General features: G+C 43.5%; 1 protein-coding gene across 5 annotated transcripts in view; it reads right to left on the reverse strand.

Moving 5' to 3' along the window:
• fer1l4 (fer-1 like family member 4) overlaps positions 1–26,844 on the reverse strand; it is a 407,998-nt gene that overhangs the window by 255,420 nt on the left and 125,734 nt on the right. For all 5 annotated transcript variants that reach the window (XM_063040941.1, XM_063040940.1, XM_063040943.1 and 2 more), the window contains exons 13-16: positions 26,001–26,184; positions 22,620–22,806; positions 16,821–17,182; positions 10,225–10,333 (exon numbers count right to left, since the gene is read on the reverse strand). In XM_063040941.1, coding sequence (XP_062897011.1) covers positions 10,225–10,333; positions 16,821–17,182; positions 22,620–22,806; positions 26,001–26,184 — 842 coding nt within the window. The remainder of the gene's footprint in view (positions 1–10,224; positions 10,334–16,820; positions 17,183–22,619; positions 22,807–26,000; positions 26,185–26,844) is intronic.

Here is a 26,844-nt window from a genome sequence, read left to right on the forward strand (position 1 = left end):
TTAGTCCCCACTTGAAGTACTCTGTTCAGTTCTGGTCACCTCACTACAGGAAGAATGTGGATACTATAGAGAGAGTGCAGAGGAGGTTTACAAGGATGTTGCCTGGATGAACTTTGGATCATTCGGGAGGCAGAGGCAGTAATAGATCAGAGTTTCAGGGAGACAGTCACCCCTAAAAGTCAGGAGACAGGTAACTGAGTGACTGTCAGGAGAGGGAAGGGGAATAGACAGAACGAGCAGACCATCCCTGTGGCCGTTCCCATCAACAATAACTATACTATTTTGGATACTGTTGGTGGGGACAACCTACCAGGGACAAGTAGTAGTGGTTGCTTCTCTGGCACCAAGATGGGACCCTCAGCTCAGAAGGGAAGGAGGGGAAAGAGGAGAGCAGTAGTGATAGGGGATTCGATAGTTAGGCAGACAGATAAGAGTTTCTATGGGAGAGATCAAGAATCCCAGATGGTCTGTTGCCTCCCTGGTGCCAGGATCCGCGATATCTCGGATCGAGTTCTCGGTATTCTCAGGAGAGAGGGTGAGCAGCCAGATGTCGTGCTCCACGTGGGGACCAATGACATAGGTAGGAGTAGGGATGAGGTCCTGAAAAAGGAATAAAGGGAGTCAGGAAAGAAGTTAAAAAGCAGGACCTCAAGGATGGTAATCTCAGAATTGCTGCCTGTGCCACGAGACAGAGAGGGTAGGAACAGGAAGTTATGGCAGATGAATGCATGGCTGAAGAGTTGGTGCAGGGGGCAGGGGTTCAGATTTCTGGATCATTGGGATCTCTTCTGGGGAAGGTCTGACCTGTACAAAAAGGACGGGCTGCACCTGAACTGGAAAGGGACCAGTATCCTGGCGGGCTGGTTTGCTAGAACAGTTGGGGGAGGGTTTAAACTAGTTTGGCAGGAGGGTGGGAATCACAACGTGAGTGCAGAGATTAGGGTAGAAGGAAAAGGGCATGATGCCATGTGTTCTGAGTTGGTGAGGAAGGACAGGCCGGGGATAAAACATAAATGTAGCCAGTTAGAGGGGTTGAAATGTGTCTATTTCAATGCTAAGAGTATTAGAAATAAAGGGGATGAACTTAGAGCATGGATCAGTACGTGGAACTACGATGTTGTGGCCGTTATTGAAACTTGACTGGAGGAAGGGCAGGATTGGCTGATGGGGTTTTGGCTGGGGTTTAGGTATTTTAAAAGGAATAGGATGGGAGGTAGAAAAGGTGGGGGGAGTAGCATTACTGGTCAGGGATAGTATCACGGCCATAGAAAGGGAGGACACTGCAGAGGGAGTGTCCACTGAGTCGGTGTGGGTGGAAGTCAGAAATAGGAAGGGATCAATCACTGTGATGGGAGTACTCTATAGGCCCCCAAATAGCCCTCGGGATACCGAGGAGCAGATAAGCAGGCAGGTTTTAGAAAGGTGCAGGAGATACAGGGTTGTAGTTATGGGTGATTTCAACTTCTCTCATATTGACTGGCACCTCCTGAATGCAAGGGGGATAGATAGGGTTGACTTTGTCAGGTGTTCTCAAGGAGGATTCCTGACACAGTATGTGGACAGGTCGACGAGAGGAGAGGCCATACTGGATCTAGTTCTGGGTAATGAACCTGGTCGGGTGGCAGACCTCTTGGTGGGGGAGCATTTTGGTGAGAGGGACAACTCCCTTAACTTCAGCATAGCTATGGAAAAGGATAAAAACAGACAAAATGGGAAAGTGTTTAACTGGGGAAGGGCTAACTATGGGGGGATGAGGCAAAAACGAGCAAGAGTAAATTGGAAACAGATGTTTAAGGGTGAAAGCACAGAAGTAATGTGGAGGAAGTTTAGGGACCACTTGTGCTGGGTTTAGGATAGGTTTGTCCCACTGAGACAAGGAAAAGATGGTAGGAAAAGGGAACAGTGGCTGACAAAACAAGTGAGGCAACTCATCAAGAGGAAGAAGGAAGCATATGTTAGATATAAGAAGCAGGAAGCAGGAGGGGCTTATAAGAAATATAGGGTAGCCAGGAAGGAGATTAAGAAAGGACTTAGGAGAGCTCGAAAGGGGCATGAGAAGGCCTTGACATGTAGGATTAAGGAGAACCCCAAGTCGTTCTATGCGTATGTGAAGAACAGAAGGATAACAAGAATGAAGGTGGGGCTGCTAAACGATAAAGAAGGCAACATGTGCCTGGAGGTGGAGGAGGTTGGGGAGGTCCTAAGTGAATACTTTGCTTCAGTATTCACAAGTGAAAAGGGCCTTGATCAGGGTGAAGTCGAAATAGAACAGGCCTGTGTGCTGGACAATGTGGAGATTAAGAAGGAAGAAGTGTTGGATCTTCTTAAAAACATCAAGATTGATAAGTCCCCAGGGCCGGATGTGATACACCCCAGGTTGCTGTGGAAGTGAGAGAGGAGATCGCTGGAGCAGTAGCTATGATCTTTGAATCCTCTTTGGCTGCAGGGGAGGTGCTGGAGGATTGGAGAATGGCAAATGTAGTAACCTTGTTTAAAAAGGGTAATAGGGAGAATCCTGGGAGCTATAGACCGGTAAGTCTTACGTCGGTGGTCTGCAAACTATTGGAAAGGATTCTTAAGGATAGGATCTACAAGCATTTAGAGAAGTACAGTCTACTCAAGGAATGTCAACATGGCTTTATGAAGGGAAGGTCGTGCCTCAGGAGCCTAATTGAGTTTTTTGAAGAGGTAACAGAAGAAATTGATGAGGGTAGATCAGTAGATGTGATCTACATGGATTTTAGCAAGGCATTTGACAAGGTCCCCCATGAGAGACTCAGCCAGAAAGTCATGAGGCATGGGATCAGTGGAACCTTGGCTGTTTGGATAAAAAAAATTGGCTTACAGGAAGAAAGCAGAGGGTAGTAGTGGAAGGAAAGTATTCTGCCTGGAGGTCAGTGACTAGTGGAATGCCGCAAGGATCTGTCCTGGGACCCCTGCTATTTGTGATTTTTATAAATGACCTGGATGAAGAGGCGGAAGGATGGGTGAGTAAGTTTGCCGATGACACAAAGATTGGAGGACTTGTGGATGGAGCTGTAGGTTGTCGAAGGTTACAGGAGGATATAGACAGAATGCAGAGTTGGGTAGAAAGTAGCAGATGGAGTTCAATCTGGATACGTGTGAGGTGATGCATTTTGGAAGGACAAACCAGAAGGCTGAGTACAGGATGAATGATCGGTTACTTAAGAGTGTGGATGAACAGAGGGGCCTTGGTGTTCAAATTTATACATCCCTCAAGGTCGCTGCACAGGTTGATAGGGTAGTTAAGAAGGCCTATGGGATGCTAGGCTTCATTAATAGGGGGATTGAGTTCAAGAGGAGAGAGGTCATGTTGCAACTCTACAAATCTCTGGTGACACCTCCCTTAGAATATTGTGTTCAGTTCTGGTCACCTCATTATAGGAAGGATGTGGAAGCTGTGGAGAGGGTGCAAGGGAGATTTACCAGGATGTTGCCTGGATTGGAAAACAAGTCTTATGAGGCAAGGATAGCAGAGCTGGGACTTTTCTTTTGGAGCATAGAAGGATGAGAGGGGAATTGATAGAGGTCTACAAGATTACAAGAGGCATAGATAGGGTGAATTGTCAGTACCTGTTTCCCAGGACACGAATAGCAAACACCAGAGGACATATATACAAAGTTAAGGGAGGGAAGTTTAGGGAAGACATCAGGGGTAAGTTTTTTTTACACAGAGGGTTGTTGGTGCCTGGAATGACTTGCCAGGGATGGTGGTGGAGGCTAAAACATTAGGGGTATTTAAGAGCCTCTTGGACAGGCACATGGATGAAAGAAAAATAGAGGGTTACAGGGTAGCGTGGGTTTAGTACTTTTTTTTTAGGAATATATGGGTTGGCACAACATCGAGGGCCAAAGGGCCTGTACTGTGCTGTAGTATTCTAGTGTCTAGTAATTGGAGAACGTCCCTTACGAAAATAGGTTGGGTGAACTTGGCCTTTTCTCCTGGGAGCGATGGAGGATGAGAGGCGACCTGATAGAGATGTATTAGATGATGATAGATCGTGTGGATAGCCAGAGGCTTTTTCCCAGGGCTGAAATGACTAATATAAGGGGGCGAGGTTTTAAGGTGCTTGGAAGTAGGTACAGAGGAGATGTCAGAGGTATGCTTTTCATACAGAGAGTGATGGGTGCGCTGGTAGAGGCGGACACACTAGGGTCAATAAGGGACTCTTGGATAGGTACATAGAGCTTAGAAAGATAGAGGGTTCTGTGGTAGGGAAATGCTGAGTAGTTTTTAGTATAGGTTACTTAGTCAGCACAACATTTTGGGCCAAAGGGCCTGTAATGTGTTGTAGATTTCCTATGTTCTATGTTCTATAATAGTGTAAAAATACTAATGATAATAGTGTACCATAGTACAATAAAGTGCTCACAATCCTCTCAGTGAAGGCTCACCAGTGCTTTATAAATTCTCACCATTGCATCCTTGCTTTTATATTCTAGTCCTCTTGAAATGAAAGCTAACATTGTATTTGCTTTCCTCAGCACAGACTTATCCTGCAAATTAACCTTTAGGAATCCTGCACAAGGCCTCCCAAATCCCTTTGCACCTCAGATTTTTGTATTTTCTTTCCATTTAGAAAATAGTCAATCCTTTCATTTCTTCTACCAAAGTGCATGGTCATACACTTCCTGACACTGTATTCCATCTGCTGCTTCTTTGCCCATTCTCCTAATACAAGTCCTTCTGTAGCCTCCTTATTTTCTCAAAACTACCTGCCCCTCCACCTATCTTTGTAACATCTGTAAACTTTGCAACAAAGCCATCAATTCCATCATGCAAATCGTTGACATAAAACGTAAAAGAAGCATTCCCAACACAGTCCCTTGTGGAACACCACGTGTCACTGGCAGCCAAGCAGGAAAGGCTCCCTTTATTCCCACCCTTTGCCTCCTGCCAATCAGCCACTGCTTTATCTATGCTAGAATCTTTCCTGTAATACCATGGGTAGCCTCATTTGTGGCACCTTGTCAAAAGCCTTCTGAAAATCCAAGTACACAACATCAATCAATTGTCTATCCTGCTTGTTATTTCTTCAAAGAATTCCTACAGATTTGTAAGGCAATATTTTCTCTTGAGGAACCCATTCTGATTACAGTCTATTTTATCATGTGCCTCCAAGTACCCAGTAACCACATTCTTAAAAATCGACTCCAACATCTTCCCAACCACTGAGGTCAGACTAACTGGCCTACAATTTCCTTTATTCTGTCTTTCACCCTTCTTGAAGAATAGAGTGACATTTGCTGTTTTCCAGTCTTCCAAAACCTTTACAGAATCTAGTGATTCTTGAAAGATCATTACTAATACCTCCACAATCTCTTCAGCCACCTCTTTGAAAACCCTGGGGTGTACACCATCTGATCCAGGTAACTTATCTACCTTCAGCTCTTTCAGTTTCCCAAGAACATTTTCTCTAGTAATGGTACTTTCACACACTTCATGACCTCTGACACGTGGAGCTTCCACCATACTGCTACTGTCTTCTGCAGTGAAGACTGATGCAAAATACTTCTTCAGTTCATCTGCTATTTCATTGTCCCCCATTACTACCTCTCCAGCATTGTTTTCCAGTAGTCTGATATCCACTCTTGCCTCTCTTTTATACTTTTATGTATCTGAAGAAACTTTTGGTATCTTCTTTAATGTTATTGGCTAACTTACTTTCATATTCCATTTTTACATTCTTAATTAATTTTTTTATACTCTATTGTTGGTATTTAAAAATTTCCCAATCCCCTTACTTCCCACTAATTTTTGCTCTATTATATGCCCTCTCTTTGGCTTTGACTTCCATTGTTAGCCATGATTGTGCCATCTTGCCTTTAGAATACTTCTTCCTCTTTGGAATGTATATATTGCATCCTGTGCCTTCTGAGTTGCTTCCAGAAATTTCAGCCATTGTTGTTCTACCTTCATCCCTGCTAGTGTTCTTTTCCAATCAATTCCAGCCAACTCCTCTCTCATGCCTCTGTAACTCCCTTTACTTTAGTCCACTCTAACACTGATTCATCTGACTTTAGCTTCTCTTTTTCAAATTTCAAGGTGAATTCGATCATATTATGATCGCTTTCCCCCAAGGGTTCTTTTATCTTGAGCTCTCTAATCAATTCTGGTTCATTGCACAATCCCCAATCTAGAATACCTGATCCCCTGGTGTCCTCAACCACTAGCTGCTCTAAAAATAATCTCATTCTAGAAATTTCTCCCTCTTTGAATCCAGCACCATCCTTCGGTCCTCCATCCACCCTTTTCAATTTTTTTTGCCTTTTATGTTGCAACACATCCTGTTGACTGCAATTTTGCCCTGTCATCAGCCTCTCTTTGCGAGGTGTCTCACTACGCATTGCCTCTATTTCTAAACCAACTACCTCATTTTCAGCACTATCACTCCGATTCCCATCCCCCTGCCAAATTAGTTTAAATCCATCCAAACAATTCTAGCCACCTGTCCGCAAGGATATTGGACTCCCTTAGGTTCAGGTATAACCCTTCCCTTTTATATGGATCATACCTTCCCCAGAAGAGATCTCAGTGATCCATGAATTTGAACCCCTCCCCCCTGCCCCACAGGCATACTCTGAACTGACTGTGCATTTGCCCTCCTTCTCCTGACAGTCACCCAGTTACCTGTCTCCTGCAAGCCAGGAGTACATACCTCCTTGTACCTCCTGTCTATCACCTCCTCATTCTCCCGTACAAGTCAAAGGTCATCAATCTACAGATCCAGTTCCTAAACACATTCTCTCAGGAGCTGCAGTTCAGGGAATGTGACACTGATGTGTTTATCCGGGAAACTGGAGGTCTGCCAGACTTCCGACATCCCACACACAGTGCAGAGCACTGCCCCTGGAGCCATTCTCACTATTGGATGCACTAATAGATGAGGAGTGAACAAATAAGAACAGAGAGAGAGTAACTTACAAGTCAAAGTATCGCACCCAAACCTGATGTTGCCTCAGCCTGACGAGCCAAAGCTACTCTAAAGACTGGCACACTCCAATAATGGCCGCTTTGCTTGCACTTTAAGTATTCTTATTGACCTTTTCAAATGAATCCGTCTTGTGATTGGTTGCTCCTCAAGTCAGAAAAACTGCTGCGAAACTCTACCTTCAAAATCTTGATCGCCACCCTGATTAAAAAGTGGCTGTTTCCACACACCCCTGGTGTGTGCATTGTCCAACACAGACTCTACGTACTAATCATCAGGTAATAATGAATTTTGAAACACCCTGTTCTTGACCTAATCAATATCACCAATAGCAATAGGTGTGAAATCCCTGCATTACCACCAGGACAGCCATAGATAATGGCATAGAGCATTATAAAATGGATACCTGACAGGCGAAGGATAGTCTGTGGAACAGAGCATTATAAAATGGATACCTGACAGGCGAAGGATGGTCTGTGGAACAGAGCATTATAAAATGGATACCTGACAGGCGAAGGATGGTCTGTGGAACAGAGCATTATAAAATGGATATCAGGCAGGTAAAGGATAGTCTGTGGAACAGAGCATTATAAAATGGATATCAGGCAGGTAAAGGATAGTCTGTGGAACAGAGCATTATAAAATGGATACCAGGCAGGTAAAGGATAGTCTGTGGAACAGAGCATTATAAAATGGATACCTGACAGGCGAAGGATGGTCTGTGGAGCAAAGCATTATAAAATGGATACCTGACAGGCGAAGGATAGTCTGTGGAACAGAGCATTATAAAATGGATACCTGACAGGCGAAGGATAGTCTGTGGAACAGAGCATTATAAAATGGATACCTGACAGGCGAAGGATGGTCTGTGGAACAGAGCATTATAAAATGGATACCTGACAGGCGAAGGATGGTCTGTGGAACAGAGCATTATAAAATGGATATCAGGCAGGTAAAGGATAGTCTGTGGAACAGAGCATTATAAAATGGATACCTGACAGGCGAAGGATAGTCTGTGGAACAGAGCATTATAAAATGGATACCTGACCGGCGAAGGATGGTCTGTGGAGCAAAGCATTATAAAATGGATACCTGACAGGCGAAGGATAGTCTGTGGAACAGAGCATTATAAAATGGATACCTGACAGGCGAAGGATGGTCTGTGGAACAGAGCATTATAAAATGGATACCTGACAGGCGAAGGATGGTCTGTGGAGCAAAGCATTATAAAATGGATACCTGACAGGCGAAGGATGGTCTGTGGAGCAAAGCATTATAAAATGGATACCTGACAGGCGAAGGATAGTCTGTGGAACAGAGCATTATAAAATGGATACCTGACAGGCGAAGGATAGTCTGTGGAACAGAGCATTATAAAATGGATATCAGGCAGGTAAAGGATAGTCTGTGGAACAGAGCATTATAAAATGGATACCTGACAGGCGAAGGATAGTCTGTGGAACAGAGCATTATAAAATGGATACCTGACAGGCGAAGGATAGTCTGTGGAACAGAGCATTATAAAATGGATACCTGACAGGCGAAGGATAGTCTGTGGAACAGAGCATTATAAAATGGATACCTGACAGGCGAAGGATAGTCTGTGGAACAGAGCATTATAAAATGGATACCAGGCAGGTAAAGGATAGTCTGTGGAACAGAGCATTATAAAATGGATATCAGGCAGGTAAAGGATAGTCTGTGGAACAGAGCATTATAAAATGGATACCTGACAGGCGAAGGATAGTCTGTGGAACAGAGCATTATAAAATGGATACCTGACAGGCGAAGGATAGTCTGTGGAACAGAGCATTATAAAATGGATACCAGGCAGGTAAAGGATAGTCTGTGGAACAGAGCATTATAAAATGGATACCAGGCAGGTAAAGGATAGTCTGTGGAACAGAGCATTATAAAATGGATACCTGACAGGCGAAGGATGGTCTGTGGAGCAAAGCATTATAAAATGGATACCAGGCAGGTGAAGGACTGCAGTTGCCAGTCGTACAATGGCAGTCAGTGAGGAACTTGTAATATTGCATCTTAAGGAGAATATGTTAAACTGCATGCTAAAAAGAAAGCAATAGAGTGCCTCATTGAGTTTAGTATCATTCAGAGGGAAAAAGATGTTGCGGGGTTTGGGTTGAGATACTATAATATGATTCCTGGTCATCCTGACATCAGTTTATGGATTCAAATGTTGACTTTCACAGAAATCCTTTATCAGTATTATAAGAATACCGGCCTCTACCACTCAGATACCTACTGTCCTCTAGGTTAAAATGTTCTTCTTTAGAACACCTCGAAACCTTGAATCCTTCACCCTACACAAATGCCCACTCATTTTCGACACCTGTGTCATGGGGAAATCTTCCTGCTATTTATCCTGTCTATGCCCCTCATAACGTTGTATAACTCTTTCAGTTTTTTAGGTCACCTTACACCTATCAGGATTAAATTCAATCTGCTACTGCTCTGCCTCCTCAATCAGGCACAAGATACAGTAGCGTAGTAGTGAGCATACTAGTGTAGCAGTGCCAAGTAGCATAATGGTTCACACAACGCTTTAAAGTAACAGTGATCCAGGTTCAATTCCTGCCGCTGTCTGTAAGGAGTTTGCACGTTCTCCTTGTGTGTTTCTTCCAAAGACATACTGGTTGGTAGGTTAATTGGTCATTGTAATTTATCCCGTGATTAGACTAGGACTAAATCGGGGGATTGCTGGGAGGCACGGCTCAAAGGGCCAAAAGGGCCTCTTTCATGCTGAATCTCAATAAATACTTTGTAAATAGACAGATAAATAACTAATCTTTATCCTAATATTTTAAACAAACATGACTCAGACACTGCCACCAATACTGCCCATGGTGTTGAGAGGGTGAACAGCCTTAAATTCCTCAGCATACACATTGCCGAGGATCTCACATGACTGTCCTGTTGTACATACTATTAAATTACCATAAATTGCACATTGCACATTTTGACGGAGAAGTAGAGGTTTTTACTCCTCGTGTATCTGAAGGATGTAAGTAATAAAATCAATTCAATTCAGTTCAAACAACATGATTTAAATTTGATCTTGTAAATGCTTTGTGACATTGTTTAGGCCTAAGGTTCCGCTGAACTTCATTTGTTTAAGGAGACAAGTTCTTCATTCTTCTTGTATCACTGAAGTTACCTAATATATCACTTACAAAATTAAAAGACATGACAAACATACTTTGATGGAAATACTGGCTCGTTGTAGCTATGAAAGGCAGCAAGTTCCTACCTATGGACACTTCAAAGGTGAGAAGCCGTGACCGGACTGATGGATCAATCATGGTTGCCTCGAAAAATCCAGCAAAAAGAAGAAATTCCTCTTTTTCTCTTGTAGCAGACTGAAAGGTGAAAATATCAAATTGTGACCTCTTCAGTAGGATGGCATTCTGCATATCAAGCGGTTGTGTACCCATGTGGTCTGACCTTCGCTCTAATCATTGAATCAGTCACTGCTGTGATAGCATCGACTACTGATACTCATTGGTAACAAACATGCCTACCTGGGGAAGTGGCAGCCAGTGAACGCAGAGTTTACCCCTGTTTGGGGAAATGGTAGCTAGTGAAGGCACAGTCTACCCCTATTTAGGGAAATGGCAGCCTGGGGAAATGGTAGCCAGTAATCATGTGCAAGGTGAGAAAGAACAAGGATGTGGTGGATAAATTGTTGAGTTCAAGACGTGCAAGATGTCTCAGTATATGAAATGATGATGAAGAGAGGTTTTTGAGAGTGAAGAATAAACACAAAATAATCTGCAGATGCTGGGGTCAAAGCAACACTCAACACGCTGGAGGAACTCAGCAGGTCAGGCAGCATCCGTGGAAATGATGAGTTGGTGTTTCGGGCCAGAACCTTTCATCAGGACTGAAGAGGGAAGGGGTAGAGGCCCTATAAAAAAGGTGGGGGGAGGGTGGGAAGGAGAAGGCTGGTAGGTTCCAGGTGAAAAACCAGTAAGGGGAAAGATAAAGGGATGGGGGAGGGGAGGCAGGGAGGGGATAGTGTTAAGGATCCGGCCTGAACACTGGGTCGAAGGGCCTCTGCAGGTAGCTCTGGATCATGACAGGCTTTAACTTCTGTTTTCTTTCACCTGGCCATGTGGGTTCTGGCCCAGCCCCTTTCCTTTTTTGGACTTCCTCCAATTACCTGCTTGTCTCCTCATTTGCACCTACTTGTTTCTAATTTTCACTCATTACCTTGTCCATTTAAACCCTACCTTGACTAGCATTCTCTGCTAGTTTGTCTTAGTTCTGACCTGTTTCGTTCCAGCCTGTCATTACAACGTCTGCCAACTGATTTTGCCTGATTCTGTGTTTTGGACTTTGCCTGCTCTTGGACCTGATTTTTTTGCCTGTGTGCTCTGGATTGTCTGCCCTTGCCTGACTGTCTTTTCTGGGTAAGACCTCAGCCTGCCATTTTGGATTTGTGCCTGCCTTCTGTTTTTGAAAGACTGTTGCCTTTGTGCTCCCTAATAACCCTGGTGAAATAATATTCATTGGTCTACACTTGAGTCCCACTGAAACCTGACAGAACCTGACAGGATAGGCAGGAAAGGTGAAGAAGGAATAGGGAAAAACACAATGGGTAGTAGAAGGAGGTGGAACCAAGAGGGAGGTAATAGGCAGCTGGGGGAGGGGGCAGAGTGAAATCGGGATAGGGGAAGGGAGGGGGAGGGAATTACTGGAAGTTGGAGAATTCAATGTTCATACCAAGGGGTTGGAGACTACCTAGATGGTATATGAGGTGTTGCTCCTCCAACCTGAGTTTAGCCTCATCATGGTAGGAGAGGAGGCCATGTGTGGACATATCTGAATGGGAAGCAGAGTTGAAGTGGGTGGCTACTGGGAGATCCTGTCTGTTTTGGTGGACAGAGTGGAGGTGCTTGACGAAGCGGTCCCCCAATCTGCGTCGGGTTTCACCAATGTAGAGGAGACCGCACCAGGAGCACCAGATGCAATAGATGACCCCAACAGACTCACAAGTGAAGTGTTGCCTCACTTGGAAGGACTTTTTGGGGCCCTGAATGGTGGCAAGAGAGGAGACGTGGGGACAGGTGTAGCACTTGCGCTTACAGGGATAAGTGCCGGGTGGGAGATCCATGGGGAGGGACGTGTGGATCAGGGAGTCACGGAGGGATCGATCCCTGTGGAAAGCGGAGAGTGGTGGAGAGGGAAATATGTGCTTAGTGGTGGGGTCACAAGTGAAGTGTTGCCTCTGTTGGGGTCCTCTATTGCATCCGGTGCGGCCTCCTCGACATCGGTGAAACCTGACGCAGATTGAGGGACCGCTTTGCCACGACAGGATCTCCCAGTAGCCACCCACTTCAACTCTGCTTCCCATTCCCATTCAGATATGTCCATATATATCAGATATATCTACTGCCATGATGAGGCTAAACTCAGGTTGGAGGAGCAACACCTCATATACCGTCTAGGTAGTCTCCAGCCCCTTGGTATGAACATAGAATTCTCCAACTTCTGGTAATTCCCTCCCCCTCCCTTCCCCTATCCCTATGTCACTCTGCCCCCTCCCCCAGCTGCCTATCACCTCCCTCATGGTTCCACCTCCTTCTACTACCCATTGTGTTTTTCCCTATTCCTCCTTCACCTTTCCTACCTATCATCTCCCTGCTTCCTCCCCGACCCCTTTCTTTCCCCTTACTGGTTTTTCACCTGGAACCTACCGGCCTTCTCCTTCCCACCCTTACCCCCCCCCCACCTTTTTAGGGCCACTGCCCCTTCCCTCTTCAGTCCTCATGAAGGGTTCCAGCCTGAAATGTTGACTGATCGTTTCCATGGATGCTGCCCGACCTGCTGAGTTTCTCCAGTGTGTTGTGTGTTGCGTGTTCCTGAGAGAACAATGTCTGGACAGGACAGGAGAGAACTGGAAATGTGGCCAGTGTGGAAAGGCGGCCACAATGCTGTTCCAACAAGAAGATTCTAGACATCCAGAACATTGCTGTGCATCATAAACTTCAGGCAAAGCCATTTTTTAAGCACACTTAAACATCCTGAAGAAACATTTTATCCAGAATCTTCAGAAGCTTTCAAGATTACAGATTTGACACATTTCACAATAGATTGGAAGAGCTGGTTAAAGAAGATGTTAGGCTGTAAACACTGGCTATAGGATATAAATTATAGATACATTTAGATCAGTTACTGCAAGATCAAGGAAAACTATTATACTAGACCTAATAGCTGAAAGACCACAAGCAATAGCTGCCAGATTAGACCATAAGACCTTAAAGACATAGGAGCAGAATTAGGTCATTCATGCCATCAATTCTGCTGCACGATTCAATCTTGGCTGATTTATTTCTACTGCATTCTGACAAAACTGCCAAGGGAAATTAGGGATAGTATCAATTCCAAAGAAGAAACATGCAACTTAGCCGGAAAAAGTGGCACACCTGAGGACTGGGAGAAATTCAGATTCTGGCAGAGGAGGACAAAGGGCTTAATTAGGAAAGGGAAAAAAGATTGAGAGAAAGCTGGCAGGGAACATAAAAACTGACTGTAAAAGCTTTTATAGATATGTGAAAAGAAAAAGATTGGTTAAGGCAAATGTAGGTCCCGTACAGTCAAACAGGTGAATTGATCATGGGGAACAAGGACATGGCAGACCAATTGAACAACTATTTTGGTTCTGTCTTCACTAAGGAGGACATAAATAATCTTCCAGAAATAGTAGGGGACCGACAGTCCAGTGAAATGGAGGAACTGAGGAAAATGCATATTAGTAGGGAAGTGGTATTATGTAATTTGAAGGGAATAATGGCAGATAAATCCCCAGGGCCAGATGGTCTGCATCCCAGAGTGCTTAAGGAAGTAGCCCAAGAAATAGCTGATGCATTAGTGATAATTTTTCAAAACTCTTTAGACTCTGGATTAGTTCCTGAGGATTGGAGGTTGGCTAATGTAACCCCGCTTTTTAAAAAAAGGGAGAGAGAAACCGGGGAATTACAGACCAGTAAGCCTGACATCAGTGATGGGGAAAATGCTAGAGTTAGTTATCAAAGATGTGATAACAGCACATTTGGAAAGCGGTGAAATCATCAGACAAAGTCAGCATGGATTTGTGAAAGGAAAATCATGTCTGACGAATCTCATAGAATTTTTTGAGGATGTAACTCGTAGAGTGGATAGGGGAGAACCAGTGGATGTGGTATATTTGGATTTTCAAAAGGCTTTTGACAAGGTCCCACACAGGTCAATGTGCAAAATTAAAGCACACGGTATTAGGGGTATGGTATTGATGTGGATAGAGAATTGGTTGGCAGACAGGAAGCAAAGAGTGGGAATAAATGGGACCTTTTCAGAATGGCAGGCAGTGACCAGTGGGGTACTGCAAGGCTCAGTGCTGGGACCCCAGTTGTTTACAATATATATTAATGACTTGGATGAGAGAATTAAATGCAGCATCTCCAAGTTTGCGGATGACACGAAGCTGGGCAGCAGTCTTAGCTGTGAGGAGGATACAGGGTGACTTTGATAGGTTAGGTGAGTGGGCAAATTCATGGCAGATGCAATCTAATGTGGATAAATGTGAGGTTATCCACTTTGGTGGCAAAAACAGGAAAACAGATTATTATCTGAATGGTGGCCGATTAGGAAAAGGGGAGGTGCAACGAGACCTGGGTGTCATTATACACCAGTCATTGAAAGTGGACATGCAGGTACAGCAGGCAGTGAAAAAGGCGAATGGTATGCTGGCATTCATAGCAAGAGGATTCGAGTACGGGAGCAAGGAGGTACTACTGCAGTTGTACAAGGCCTTGGTGAGACAACACCTGGAGTACCGTGTGCAGTTTTGGTCCCCTAATCTGAGGAAAGACATTCTTGCCATAGAGGGAGTACAAATAAGGTTCACCAGATTGATTCCTGGGATGGCAGGACTTTCATATGATGAAAGACTGGCTAAACTAGGCTTATACTCATTGGAATTTAGAAGATTGAGGGGGGATCTGATTGAAACATATAAAATCCTAAAAGGATTGGATAGGCTAGATGCAGGAAGATTGTTCCCGATGTTGGGGAAGTCCAGAACGAGGGGTCACAGTTTAAGGATAAAGGGGAAGCCTTTTAGGACCGAGATGAGGAAAAACTTCTTCACACAGAGTGGTGAATCTGTGGAATTCTCTGCCACAGGAAACAATTGAGGCCAGTTCATTGGCCATATTTAAGAGGGAGTTAGATATGGCCCTTGTGGCTAAAGGGATCGGGGGTATGGAGATAAGACAGGTACAGGGTTCTGAGTTGGATGATCAGCCATGATCGTACTGAATGGCGGTGCAGGCTTGAAGGGCCGAATGGCCTACTCCGCCTATTTTCTATGTTTTTATGTTTCTTCCACCTTCTCCCTGTAACCCTTAACCCCCTCAGCAATCAAGAAGCTATTAATCTCTGCCTAAAATACACAATGAGCATGGAATGAGCTCCTTTAGTCCAACCACAGTAACCTTCCTTTGGTCCAACCAGCCCATGCCAACCACAGTAATCTTCCTTTGGTCCAACCAGCCCATGCCAACCACAGTAACCTTCCTGCTAATTCCGGCTGCCTACATTCATCCATAACCTTCCAAAAGAAGACTTACCTTCTACAGCTCTCTGTGGCAACAAATTCAACATCCAATGGTTGTAGAAAATAGCTCTCATCTCAGTTACAAAGGAATGTACACTTATTCTGAGGCTATGCCCTCTGACCCTAGAATATTCAATTTACGGAAACATCCTTCCGATGCCCATTTTATCCTGCTAGGAAGGTTCCAAGAACACCACTTTCTGAACTCTCAGTAAGCCCAGAGCCATCAAACGTTCCTCGTCTGTACATTAGAACAGTACAATGAAGTACAGGCCCTTCAGCCCATGATGTCATGGCAGTCTTTAAAATCTACTCCAAGATCACTCTAACACTTCCTTCCCTGCATAGCTCTCAATTTTTCTCTTACCCATATGATATCTAAGAGTCTCTTAAATCACCCTAATGTATCTTCCTGTACAGCTAAAACTGGCAGTGTGTTCCATGTACCCACCACACTGTGCAAAAACCTCACTCTGCCATTCCTCCCTCTACTTGTCTCCAATCACTGTACAGATATACCCTCTCATACAAGCCATTCCACCCTGGGGAAAAGGTGCTGGCTGTTCACTTGATCAATACCTTTTATAATCTTATGCACCTCTATCAAATCAGCTCTCATCCTCCTTTGCTCCAAAGAGAAAACCCCTAGCTTGCTCAACCTTTCCTCCTCTCTCATCCAGGCAGCACCCTGGTAAATCTCCTCTGCATTCTTTCGAAAGATTCCACATCTTTCCATTAATGAGGTGATCAGAACTGAACACAATACTCCAAGTGTAGACTAACCGGAGTTTTACAAAGCCTCAGCATTACAACTCTTGAACTTAATCCCCAACTAATGAAGGCCAACACACCTTATGTCTCTTTAACCACTCTATCAACTTACCCGGCAACTTGAAGGTATCTATGGAGTTCATTCCCATGAACCTCCTCTGCACCCTCTTCAGATACAGGGCCCAAAATTGCTCTCAATATTCCAAACATCCTATGACCATTTGCACATTCTTACTTGATTACCCAGGAGGACCAAAAGTGTCTGACCAACTGGGACCAATCTGATCTAGATTACGCAGGAGGAAAATGACACCTGACCAACCGAGCCCAGTCTAATCAGACCAATCTGATCTGCTTCACCCAGGAGGACCATTAGCATCTGACCAATCTGATTTGGATTCTCCAGGAGAACCAGTGTCATCTGCAGAGGAAAGACAACACAAGAATATCGCATTGTGCTTTTGTTCTAGACTTACTTCTGGCAGAGGGTGAGTGCTATCAACGCTCACTTCCATTGCACTTGGCTGTTCCAGGGCGTTTGTGCTTTCTTCACCTTCAATTTGACTATGACTCTCTTCTTTTGCCTTGGACTTAGATTTGGATTTTTTGCTCTTTTTTTTAAATTTGTACATGCTTTTTGATTTTTTCCCTTTGTCACTTTGAATAGCTGCAATGGAGCTGTAGATATCTACTGATATTGCCATAAGTATTCGCCCTCGGTAAAATACCCCTTCTCCTAGGCCCTCATTTAGATCCTTGTAGGCATCCCTGAGCGCAGAATTCTGGGGAGAGCCGTAGAGGTAAACCCACGTTGGGCCAAGGGTTGGATAGAAACCAGCTGAAAAATAATTAGATAAGAGAGAATGATTAATATTCAGATATGGGTTTTACTAACAAGAGAGACATGTTATGTGTTTCCATTAACAAACACAGTGAAGTCATTTTGTATGGAATCAGGTGTTTTGGCCCAACTCATCTGTGCATACAACATTGCCTAATTAAACTAGTCCCATTTGCCTGAGTTGGGTCATATTCCTCTAAACTTTTCCTAGCTATGTACTGTAACTGTCCTTTAAAATGTCTTAATTATACCTGCCTCTACCACATCTTCGGCAGCTCATCAATATACTTACCAGCCTCTGTATGAAAAAGTTATCCCTCAAGTCCCTTTTAAGTCGTTCCCTTCTCACATTAAAATGTTTTCCTTCTCATTATGGACTTCTTGGCTTTGAAGAGGGGCAGATGCATTTCAGCAGCATGTTGCCTGCGCTAGAGGATATTATCTACTGTATAAGGGGAGGTTGGGTAAACAGATCGCTTTCCCTGGAACATCAGAAGCTGAAGGGTAACCTAATAGAACTTTATAGAATTATGGGAATCACACAGAGTTGTCAGTCTGAGTCCTCTGCCTAGCATGGAAGTGTGAAATTAGAGGGCAGGTGTTTAAGGTGAGAGGGGGAAATTTAATGGAGAAATGTTAGGTAGGGTTTACACATAGAGTAGTATGTGACCAGAACCTGCTGTCTGGGCAATGTCTAAAGCAGAAACAACAGCAACATTTAAGCAACAGCAACAAGCTGGGAAAGGAGGGAGATAGACAATGGCAAATAGGTCACTCGAATTGGCATCAGAGTTGGTACAGACATGTTGGGCCAAAAGACCTGTCTACAGTATACTGTACTGTTCTATATCTAAGGGCAACAGGGACAAATCAGTAAAGTATAAACTAATATCAGAAACAGGAAAGGGCATTACTCGGTGTTTTTTATAGACAGGGACATCGAGGAGCAGACAGGGAGGCAGATTCTGGAATGGTGCAATAATAATAATAGGTTTGTTGTGATGGGAGATCTTAACTGTCCTAATAGTGATTGGCATCTCTTTAGTGCAAGGGGTTTCGATGGGGTGGAGTTTGTTAGGTGTGTTCAGGAAAATTTCCTGATGCAATATTAGATAAGCCGACTAAAGGAGAGGCTGTACTTGATCTGGCATTGGGAAATTAACCTGGTCAGGTATCAGATCTCTCGGTGGGACAGCATTTTGGAGGTAGTGATCACAACTCTATCTCCTTCACAATAGCATTGGAGTGGGAGAGCAGCAGACAATTTAGAAAAACCTTTAATTGGGGTAGGGGGAAATATGATGCTGTTAAGCAGGAACTTGAGAGCATTAGTTGTGAGCAGATGTTGGCAGATATGATGGCAGAATATACTTTGTGGTATTAATGGTAAGACTCTTGGCAGTGTGGAGGATCAGCGAGATCTTGGGGTCCGAGTCCATAGGACACTCAAAGCTGCTGCGCAGGTTGACTCTGTGGTTAAGAAGGCATACAGTACATTGGCCTTCATCAACTGTGGAATTGAGTATAAGAGCCAAGAGGTAATGTTACAGCTATATAGGACCCTGGTCAGACCCCACTTGGAGAACTGTGCTCAGTTCTGGTCACCTCACTACAGGAAGGTTGTGGAAACTATAGAAAGGGAGCAGAGGAGATTTACAAGGATGTTTCCTGGATTGGGGAGTATGCCTTATGAGAATAGGCTGAGTGAACTTGGCCTTTTCTCCATGAAGCGGCAGAAGATAAGAGGTGATCTGATAGAGGTGTATAAGATGATGAGAGGCATTGATCGTATGGATAGTCAGAGGCATTTTCCCAGGGCTGAAATGGCTAACACGAGAGGGCACAGTTGTAAGGTGCTTGGAAGTAGGTACAGAGGAGATGTCGGGGGAAAGTTTATTTATTTATTTATTTATTTATTTATTTTTTACAGATTGGTGAGTGTGTGGAATGGACTGCCAGCGACTCTGGTGGAGGTGGAAATGATAGGTCTTTTAAGAGACTCCTCGATAGGTACATGGAGCTTAGAAAAATAGAGGGCTATGGGTAACCCGAGGTAATTTCTAAAGTAAGTACATGTTCAGCACAGCATTGTGGGCCGAATGGCCTGTATTGTGCTGTAGGTTTTCTGTTTCTATCCTGCCACAGGAAGTCCCAAGTCCCTTTGCATCTCTGCATTTTGAATTCTCACCCCATCAAAATAATAGTCTGCCTGTTTATTTCTTCCACCAAAGTACATGACCATACACTTTCCAACATTGAATTTCATTTGCCACTTCTTTGCCCATTCCCCTGAACTACCTAAGTCTCTCTGCAATGCTACTAGCTCCTCCACCTACCTTTGTATCATTGCCAAATTTAGCCACAAATCCCTTATTCCCACAGTTCAAATCATTGACATACATCGTAAAAAGCAGCGGTCCCAACACCAACCCCTCTGGAACTCCACTGGTAACCGGCAGCCAGCCAGAATAGGATCCCTTTATTCCCACTCTGTTTTCTGCTGATCAGCCAATGCTCCACCCATGCCAGTAACTTTGTAGTTCCATGGGATCTTATCTTGCTAAGCAGCCTCATGTGTGGCACCTTGTCAAAGGGCTTCTGAAAATCCAAGCACACCACATCTACTGCATCTCCTTTGTCTACCCTGCTTGTAATTTCCTCAAAAATTGCAGTAGGTTTGTCAGGCAGGATTTTCCTTTCAGGAAGCTATGCTGCCTTTGGCCTATCTTGTCATGTTCCTCCAGGTGCTCTGTAATCTCATCCCTAACAATCGATTCCAACAACTTCCCAACCACTGATGTCAGGCTAAGAGGTCTATAGTTTCCTTTCTGCTGCCACCCACCCTTCTTAAATAGCAAAGTAACATCTACAATTTTCCAGTCATCCAGTACAATGCCAGAATCTATCGATTATTGAAATATCATTGTTAATTCCTCCGCAATCTCTCCAGCTACTTCTTTCAGAACCCAAGGCTGCATTCCATCAGGTCCAAGAGATTTATCCACCCTCAGATCATTAAGATTCCTGAGCACCTTCTCAATCGTAATTTTCACTGCACATACTTCACTTCCCTGACACTCTTGAATGTCCAGTATACTGCAGATGTCTTCCACTGTGAAGACTGATACAAAATACACTTTCAGTTCCTCTGCCATCTCTGCGTCTTTCATTAGCCACCAGCTTCCTTTCATAATTCATCTTTTCCTTCATAATGACCTTCTTAGTTTCCTTCTGCAAGTTTTTAAAAGCTTCCCAATCCTCTATCTTCCCACTAGCTTTGGCTTCCTTGTGTGCCCTCTCTTTTGCTTTTACTTTGGCTCTGACTTCACTTGTCAGCCATGGTAGTGTCCTTTTACCTTTACAAAAATTCCTTCTTATTTGGAAAGTATCTGTATCCCTCATTTTTTTTGCAGAAACTCCAGCCATTGCTGCTCTATTGTCCTTCCTGCTGGTGTCCCTTGGCAGTCAACTTTAGCCAGTTTTCCTCTAATGCCATTGTAATTTCCTTTGTTCCACTGAAATACCGACACATTGGAAATTAGCTTCTCCTTCTCAAATTTCAAAGTGAGCTCAATCATACTGTGATCACTATTCCCTAAGGGTTCCTTAACCTTAAACTCCCTTATCACCTCTGAATCATTGCACAACACCCAATCCAACACAGCTGATCCTCTAGTGGGCTCAACAACAAACTGTTCTTAAAAAGCCATCCTTTAGACATTCTACAAATTCTCTCTCTTAAGGTCCAGTACTGGCTTGTTTTTACCAATCCACTTTCATGTTTAAATCCCCAACGATTATCATGACATTGCCTTTCTGACACACCTTTTCTACCTCCTGCTGTAATTTGTAATCCACATCTTGGCTGCTATTTGGAGGCCTGTATACAACTGCCATTAGGGTCCTTTTACTCTTGCCATTTCTTTACTCAACCCATAGACACTCTACACCTTCTGATCCCATGTCATCTTTTCTAATGACTTAATATTATTTCTTATACACAGGGCCACACCACCTCCTCTGCCTACCAAACTATCTTTCTGATACACCATATATCCTTGGACATTCAGCTCCCAATGGCTCCCATCCTTTAGTCAAGTTTCAGAGATGACCACAACATCATACCTGCCAATCTGTAGCAGAATTTCAAGATCATTCATTTTATTTCTCATGATGCATGCATTCAAATATAACACTTTCAGTCCAGTATTTATTGCTTTCTGTTTTAACTGTACCATGCCTCTATTGCCCTGTATATCATCCAACTGGCTGTGATTTACAAGGATGGTTGCCTGGATTGGAGGGCGCACCTTATGAGAATAGGTTGAATGCACTTGGCCTTTTCTTCTTGGAGCGACAGAGGATGAGAGGTGACTTGAAAGAGGTGTATAAGATGATAAAGGGCATTGATTTTGTGGATAGTCAGAGGCTTTATCCCAGGGCTGAAATGGCTAACACGAGAGGGCACAGTGTTAAGGTGCTTGGAAATAGGTACCGAGGGGCTGTTAGGGGTAAGGTTTACACACACAGTGGTGGGTGTGTGGAATGCACTGCTGATGGCAGTGGTGGAAATGGATACAATAGGTTCTTTTAAGAGCCTCTTAGATAGGTACATGAAGCTTAGAAAAATAGAGAGCTATGTACTAGGGAAATACTAGGCAGTCTCTAGAGTAGGTTACATGGTGACACAACATTGTGGGCTGAGGGGCCTGTAATGTATCGTAAATTTCTATGTTTTATGTAGTAAGCCTTAAGTGGGAGGGAAATTAGTGAAAGATTTTTAAGGATAGGAATTATTTGCATTTGGAAAAGTGTGGATTTATGAAGGATAATCACTATAAAATTATCTTGTTATTTTTTGTGAAAACAGATCACAAGTATCCATTTAGGACCTTGCAAACATCATCCTTCTCCAGATTGTTCCTATGGTCCCTACTTTTTCCTTAGCTTTTCTTTTGCGCTTGACAGTATATCTTGGGATTCTCCTTAAGCTTACTTACCAAGGATATTCCATAGGTCTTTTTGCTCTCCTAATTTTGTTGTTCAGTTCTATATTCCTCAAGAGAATGCTTTATCTCAGTCACCTATGCCTCTCTTGTTCCAGATTAAACCTTCCCTATCCTGATTTCCTTGGTCATGCCATATGTTCCTTTCACCCTCACCAGAACATGTTGACCCTGAACTTATACTTACTCACTTTTAAAAGATTCTCATTTATTAGACATTGCTTTACCCACAAGCATCTGCTCACCCCGCCCCCCCCCCCAATTACTAATCCTTAACTTAAGGTCTAATTTTATTTCTTTCTATAATTTCCACGCAGAATTATGGTTGTTACTTCCCCATCAATTCCATCACCTGCCCGGTTTCATTTCAAAGATAAGGTTGAGTTCTACCTAGTCTGCTGGAGTCAACAAATAACTCTTGAGCTCACCATTTATTCTGGGATCCGATATTTGTTGTAAGTTGATGAAATGAGTTGCTATGGCAACATCATTGATATTAGCATCATCAATGACTTGAATTTTGATACGTTGAGCAAGTGGGGGAAACATCTCAACAAAAGTGATTTGTTCATTCCATTCTGGATTTGTCGTGTTGCTTTCCACTGATGTTTCTCCCTGTTGTTGAGAGAAAATTGTTATTGTTACTTCCAGAATATCACTACAACTGTTGAATTTCCTGTGGAATCAAGAACATGAATCTCAATAACAGAAAAGGTAGGTATGAGTTAGAAGGATTGTGTGGGATTGGAGAGGTAGTTTTATCCCCACATAGAGAGTGGTTGAAATCTGTAACATTCTGCATGAGAAAGAGGTCAAGGTCAGTTTTCATTAAGACCATAAGATATAGGAGCAGCATTAGGCCATATGGCCCATCGAATCTGCGCCACCATTCAATCATGCTTGATCCTTTTCTTTTAATCTCCTCCTCAACCCCAGTTCCCGCCCTTCTCCACATAACCTTTGACGCATTTTCAAATGGTCTAGACAAGCACTTGCAGCACAAAGGTGTGCAAGTCTAACAGCAACTCCTTCGCTTGCATCTTCGGAAACAGCACTATTTCCATCTTTAATATTTCTATTTTTACCTTTCAGGGTTCTTTTGAAGACGCTGACCTGGAGTTACACACTGATTACAGTTCTTTGTGGGAATGGGACCCGTTCTCGGGTTTCACAAATGGCTGTTGTTCGGCATACCAAGGGCTCGACTAAGAGCTTCGCTCACCTTCAGAGGACCGAGATTTCATGGCTCTGGAGATGAGGTAGTGTGGGGGGGGTGGTGGGATTGGAGGTCCATGCCTCTGCAGGAGATCAGTGTGTCGTTGGACGGAAGATCTCTGGCTGTGTACCCAGAGACCCAAGGTCTTTGGGCACAGAGCTCGGAAAAAGTGACACAATGGACTTTTAACATCATAAACCAGCGAGTTGTTTGTTATGTCTCCCCTCTTGCTGTGAAACGGAGACACCTCTTTCTCCATTAGGGAGAGAGCCTGTAGTATGTCGAATACCGGGTAAACAAGTAGTCTTTGGGGTACTGCAAGTCTGTGTATTTGCTGTTGCTTTGCTCACCCTTGAGTGCTCGGTGGTGGGTGCCAATGGTTTTTTTGCCACTGGGTGGAGGAGGGATTGTTGGTTGCTGCTGCTTATGTGCTGGAGGGAGGGAAGCTTGGGGGGGGGGGTGAACTTTGGGGTTCTAACATTTAACTGTCATTCATTCCTTGGGGTACTCCTTTGTTTTTGTCAATGGTTGTGAAGAAAAAGCATTTCAGGATGTATATTGTATACATTTCTCTGACATTAAATGTACCTTTGAAACCTTTGAAAGTCTAATTGCTGGTAAACAGGATTCGTGTTGATAAATTGATAGGAGTCACAATAAATTCCATATGCTGTAGCCTTAACAAAAAAGAAACTACTAGAGGAACTAAGCAGGCCAGGCAGGACTAATATCCTAGCAGGAAGGTTTGTTAATGCTGCACGGTGGAGTTTAAACTAGAGTTACAGGGGGATGGGAACCAGAGTGCCAGAACAATGACTGGAGAGGTTGTGGAGACAGATGTTGGTAAGACCTCAGACAAAGTTAGGAATCAACAGGTTGAACCTGGTGTGACAAATGTCCTGAGCTGCATATATTTCAATGCAAGAGGCGTTGTAGGAGAGGCAGATAATAGTGCTGAAGATGAAGTAGCTGGTTTACAAATAGAGGCAACGTGTAGTGAGGAGAGGATGTTGACAGAGCAAAATTGCAATCAATTGGATGAGTTGCAAAATAAAAGGTGGATAAGATCAAAAGAGTGAATACAGGACTAAAGATGCTGTATTTGGATGTGCGTAGTATATGGAATAAGGTAGATGAACTAGAGGCACAGTTGCAGAGTGGCATCATTTTAGAATGGTAATGAGGGGGAATTTCTTTAGCCAAAGCATTTTGAATTGGTGGAATTCTTTGCACAGGCAGCTGTGCGTGCCAAGTTTTGATATACAGTATATTTAAGGCAGAGGTTGATAGATTTTTGACTGGTCAGGGTATGAAGGGATAAAGGGAGAAGGCAGGAGATTGAGGATGAGAGAAAAATTGGATCAGCCATGACGAAATGGCCGAGCAGACTCAATGGACTAAATGGTCTAATTCTGATCCTATATTTTATGGTCTTAAGAACAAAAGAACAAGAAAAGGGAAAGAGTTAATATTTCTGAAGACGTTCTAATTCAACAAACGCTGCCTGGGCTATTTGAGTGTTTCCAGCATTTTATTTCAGATTTCTAGTTTCTCATGTCTACATGAAGAGAAAGTACTCAAATTTTACAGGGCCCTTTCTTGTACTGGAGTAAGCTTCTGGAATCTGGTACCTACTTGTGTGATGGGGTCTGTGAAAACCTTCAAATGGAAGCTAGAATGGGTTTACTAAGGGGCAAAATTGTTTATTTAACAAAGCAAGGGCCTTAGCTGTTAATGTGCTTCCCTGGGCAGGTTTGATTGCCTACGAGGCTTTCTGGAGATTTCACACATCAAGCATAAGAAGGTTTTGGACATGACAGACTTTGGAGCATATTGTCATTTTCTGGCCATTAGTTTGACAAGTTAACTTCTAAGAACATCCCAGGAAAGCAGATAATGAATAGAAATCAGGAGGAGAAGATGGCAGCGCGACGCAACTCGCAGCGGCCACTCCAGTGGTGATGTCTGTTATTTGTCAAGTAGAGTGACGTGCACAATCCTGATTTGATGGCGACAGACGTGACAGCACGGAGGAATATCTGGTGAAACTTCTGAAATGCCTGCTTCGCTGCTGCTGCTGCTACTGTGTGATCCAGAATCTCCAGAGGGGAAGGCCCTGAGTCCTCGGCTTTGCTTGTTGTTTGGCGGCCGGGGCAGGGTCAAAGCGCTCTGCCGAGGATGGTGCTCAGAGAGGCTGTGTCGGAGGCTCGAAGTTTTCGGACGGACTCCAAGTCCGCTGCGGTCAGGTGCTTCCAATGGTGCTGCATCGGCAAGTTTGCGGCGCTTGGAGGTTCATGGCAGGGAGAGTTTCTCCCGTCTACCGTCTGTGTGAGATGATGAGGATATCGGGACTTTGAGACTTTTTTTTACCATGCCCATGGTCTGCTCTTTATCAAGTTATGGTATTGCTGTTGTAACTATATATTATAATTGTGGTTTTGTAAGTTTTAGTCTTGGTTTGTCCTGTGTTTTCTTGTGATATCATTTTGGAGGAACGCTGTATCATTTTTTAATGCATGCATTTCTAAATGACAATAAATGAGGACTGAGTGTCCTCATAATCTAAACTAATCTAATCTCATCTAATCTTTACCTGCTGTCCTGCAAAGGTGACTTGGATGTAAGGATCAATGAAAACTTTCTGTTCTCTGAGGATTTTTGAAATACTCCCCATAAATCCAGAGTTCATGCTGGGGAGATCTTCTGCCTTATACAACTTGATGTAGAATTTAGCCCAGGGTCTCTCAAGTGGCACTTGTTTTGGAAGCAGAAGATTCCTGTAATATACAATTAAATTTTTTGTGAGAAATAAGATGAAAAGCTATGGATGACAAAGAAGCACCATGATTACACGTAATCCAGAAACCATAATGAATGATATGTTCGAACAATAATATGATAATTTAATTAAAGAAATTAAATTCCTGAAACAAGAAGTTAACATCATTAATGCAACCATGAAAATACCAGGTTGTCATAAAAATCTCTGGTTCACTGACAGACTGCATATAAAGAGAATGATTCCCTTATGGGGGTGGGGGGTTGTATAAAACCAGGAGACATATTTTCAAAGTGCAAGTTAAACCACTTAAGAAAAAGCAATAAACAGGAGCAGGAGAAAGCCATTTGGACAAATAGTTGATCTTAGCCTACCTACAGGAAAGATATCAATAAGGTAGAAAGGAAGCAGACAAAATTTACAAAGTTGATGCTGGGACTAGAGGATTCTTACTTCATTGGTTGGTAAGTTGATGGAAAAGATCCAGGATTTATGAACATTTGGATAGGTATAATATGATTAGGAATAGTCAGCATAGCTTTGTCAAAGGCAGGTCAGGCCTTACGAGCCTGATTGAATTTTTTGAGGATGTGACTAAACACATTGATGAAGGTAGAACCATAGATGTAGTGTATATGGAATCTAGCAAGGCATTTGA

This window comes from Mobula hypostoma, chromosome 2 (assembly GCF_963921235.1).
Source record: "Mobula hypostoma chromosome 2, sMobHyp1.1, whole genome shotgun sequence".
NCBI lineage: Eukaryota > Metazoa > Chordata > Chondrichthyes > Myliobatiformes > Myliobatidae > Mobula > Mobula hypostoma.